Source organism: Arachis duranensis, chromosome 9, assembly GCF_000817695.3.
Source record: "Arachis duranensis cultivar V14167 chromosome 9, aradu.V14167.gnm2.J7QH, whole genome shotgun sequence".
Lineage (NCBI taxonomy): Eukaryota > Viridiplantae > Streptophyta > Magnoliopsida > Fabales > Fabaceae > Arachis > Arachis duranensis.
Genome location: NC_029780.3, coordinates 68247326 through 68250869, shown reverse-complemented (window position 1 = coordinate 68250869; position 3544 = coordinate 68247326). Strand labels below are relative to the sequence as shown.

The following is a 3544-nucleotide window of genomic DNA, read 5'->3' as shown; positions in this document are numbered from 1 at the left end:
GCACTATCTGAATTCTGAGTTCCTATGGATGCCAATCATTCTGAACTTCAAAGGATAAAGTGAGATGCCAAAACCGTTCAGAAGCAAAAAGCTACTATTCCTGCTCATCTAATTGGAACTAAGCTTCATTGATATTTTGAAATTTGTTGTATTTTCTCTTCTTTTTATCCTATTTTCTTTTTAGTTTCTTGGGGACAAGCAGCAATTTAAGTTTGGTGGTGTGATGAGCGGATAATTTATACGCTTTTTGGCATTATTTTTAGGTAGTTTTTAGTATGTTTTAGTTACTTTTTATTATATTTTTATTAGTTTTGTTGCAAAAATCACAATTGGCACTTTCTCAATTGGGTTGGAAAGCTAACATCTTGGGCTTTCCAGCAATGTATAATAGTTCATACTTTGCCCGAGATTTGATGGCCAAAACTGGTGTTAAACGCCAGCCAAAGACCCTTTTCTAGCATAAAATGCCGGAACTGGCACCAGAACTGGAGTTAAACGCCCAAACTGGCATCTAAGCTGGCATTTAACTCCAGAAAAGGCCTATGCACGTGTAAAGCTCAATGCTCAGCCCAAGCACATACCAAGTGGGCCCCAGAAGTGGATTTCTGCACTATATGCACTTAGTTACTTATTTTCTGTAATCCTTAGTAACTAGTTTAGTATAAATAGCACTTTTTACTATTGTATTCATAGCTTATCTTATGCCATTTTTCACATTTGTGAGGATGGCCATTCGGCCATGCCTAGACCTTTTTCTCTTATGTATTTTCCAACGGTGGAGTTTCTACATCTCATTGATTGAGGTGTGGAGCTCTGCTGTTCTTCATGAATTAATGCAAGTACTATTGTTTCTCTTTCAATTCACACTTACTTCTTCTCTAAGATATACTCTCATACTTAATTCAGTTAAGTCAGAATGAAAGGGTGACCCATGACAATCACCCACTATCTTCGTTACTCGCTTAGCCAATATCCGCGTGGCTGACAACCACAAGCGGTCTACATGATGTTCAACGTAGTCATTGGACGACAGCTGAAGTATAGTCTCTTGGGTCTCTGATCCATGGATTTGACTTGCCTCTCCTGACAACAGAGCATTCGAATCCGTGAGATTAGAACCTTCATGGTAGAAGCTAGAACCAATTGGCAGCATTCCCGAGATCCGGAAAGTCTAAACCTTGTCTGTGGTATTCCGAGTAGGATCTGGGACGGGATGACTGTGACGAGCTTCCAACTCACCAATGTTGGGCACAGTGACAGTATGCAAAAGGATAGAGAGATCCTATTTCGACACAAGTGAGATCTGACAGATGATTAGTCGTGCGGTAGCTGTGCCTGGTATTTTTTATCCGAGATGAGAGATCCGACAGTTGATTGGCTATAAAGAAACCGTACCTGGACCATTTTCACTGAGAGGATGGATGGTAGCCATTGACAATGGTAATCCACCAACATACAGCTTGCCATGGAAGGGAGCACGCATGATTAGATGAAGACAATAGGAAAGTAGAGGTTCAGAAGCAACAAAGCATCTCCAAACGCTTATCTGAAATTTCCACCAATGAATTACATAAGTATCTTTATTTTAATTTATGTTTTATTTATCTTTCAATTATCAAAACTCATAACCAATTGAATCCTCCTGACTAAGATTTACAGGATGACCAAAGCTTGCTTCAAGTCGGCAATCTCCATGGGATCGACCTTACTTGCGTAAGGTTTTATTACTTGGACGACCCAGTGCACTTGCTGGTTAGTTGTACCAGAGTTGTAAAAAGTGTGATCACAATTCTGTGCACCAGTATGCGTACTTGAGGTGGGGTGGAAGGGGCTTCAATTCTGTTTTCTGCTCCTGGCTAGGCACTTGATCATCTGGAGCTATGTGTGGTGGTATGACATCTTCAGAAAGCTCAGAGGGCTTCCCCACACTTGCTACTTGCTCCATGTGCATCTCTTCTATTTCTTCCTGATGGACTACAGCCATGTTCTCATCAATAATATCACACTGGAAGATGGAGTGATCTTCCATTGGATGCCTCATAGCTTCATCCAGATTGAAGCTCACTGTTCTGCCATCTATCTCAAAAGAGTAGGTTCCTGAGAAGGCGTCCAACTTGAACTTTGAAGTCTTCAGAAATGGTCTTCCAAGTAGGATGGATGACTGCCTCCCGGAGTCATTAGGGGGCATCTCCAAGATGTAAAAATCAATAGGGAATATTAGCCCCTTAATGCTCATTAGCACATCCTCAGCAATACCAACCACAGAGATTATGCTTTTATCTGCCAAAACAAAACGTGTTGCCGACCTTTTTAAAGGAGGTAGCATCAAAGCATCATATACAGATAATGGCATAATACTCACACATGCTCCTATATCACACATGCAGTCAAAAATTGTTACACCCTCAATAGTACAGCTAACTATGCATGGACCTGGATCACTACATTTTTCTAGTATATTACCCAATAAAGCAGATATAGAGCTACCTAAAGGAATAGTTTCTAATTCATTAATTTTATCCTTATGCATGCACAAATCTTTTAGAAACTTCGCATATTTAGGTACTTGCTGAATAGCATCAAAGAGGGGAATAGTTACTTCAACCTTTTTGAAGATTTCTACCATTTTGGGATCAAGCTCCATCTGCTTTCTAGACTTTCTTGCAAGATGTGGAAAGGGGATAGGGATAGCGTCACGTGAAGCTTCAGCTGCCTTTGATGCTCCATTCTCTGGTTGAGTTGCTGCTTCTTCAACCATGTCTTGTACCTCATCTTCCTCTTCAGCATCTTCTACCTCAACAGCATCTTTAACTTGAATGTTCTCCCTTGAACATGGCTCCTCATAACTCCTCTCTTGCAGTGTGGTTCCAGACCTCAAAGTGATGGCATTGATGCCTCCTTTGGGGTTGGGAAAAGGTTGAGACGGAAGTGTATTAGAGCTTGCAGGTTGACTGTTGGGGGTGTTTATAGATCTAATTTGTAAAGCGAGAGCTTGTACAGCAGAAGTCAGACCGTTCAAGGTAGAGCTAAGTGTGTTCTCCATGGTCTTTTGTCTTTGGTCAATAGACTGAAGCAACTCGTCATTAGAAGAGGAAGGTGGGTAGGTGACTTGAGGGGCTTGCTATTGGTTGTTCTGAGAACCATGGGCTTACCTTTGGTGAGGTACTTGGTAGGGCTGGTTTTGATTCTGCTGTCTATTGTTGTTGTTGTTATTCCACCTCTGATTTCCATTGTTGTCTCTGCCTCCTCTGTTGTAGTTGTTCCTCCATCCTTGGTTGGAATTATCTCTCCATCCCTGGTTGGAGTTATCTTGCCAACCTTGATTGTAGTTTCCACCTTAGTTGTAATTACCACCTTGTTGGTAGTATCCTTGATTCGGGCAGTCATAGAAATTATGAATAGCTGCCACGGTATTGTCTTCTTGTTGGATCTGCGGACACTCATCAGTATAATGAGTATAATCGACACATATTCTGCATACTCTTTGAGGAGCCAACTGTTGACTCTGTATGTTGGGGGAGGCTGAGGTTGTTATTGATTCTGC

The 3544-nt window shown here is 41.3% G+C and overlaps 1 protein-coding gene across 1 annotated transcript; it reads right to left on the bottom strand.

The window, feature by feature from the left end:
* Positions 1-1783: 1783 nt before the first annotated feature.
* LOC107465847 (uncharacterized) lies at positions 1784-3043 on the bottom strand. Its single transcript, XM_016084819.1, has 2 exons — positions 2550-3043; positions 1784-2441 (listed from the first exon to the last, which is right to left on the bottom strand). Exons 1-2 carry the CDS (start codon positions 3041-3043, stop codon positions 1784-1786), a joined length of 1152 nt encoding a protein of 383 aa, XP_015940305.1.
* Between the last annotated feature and the right edge of the window lie 501 nt (positions 3044-3544).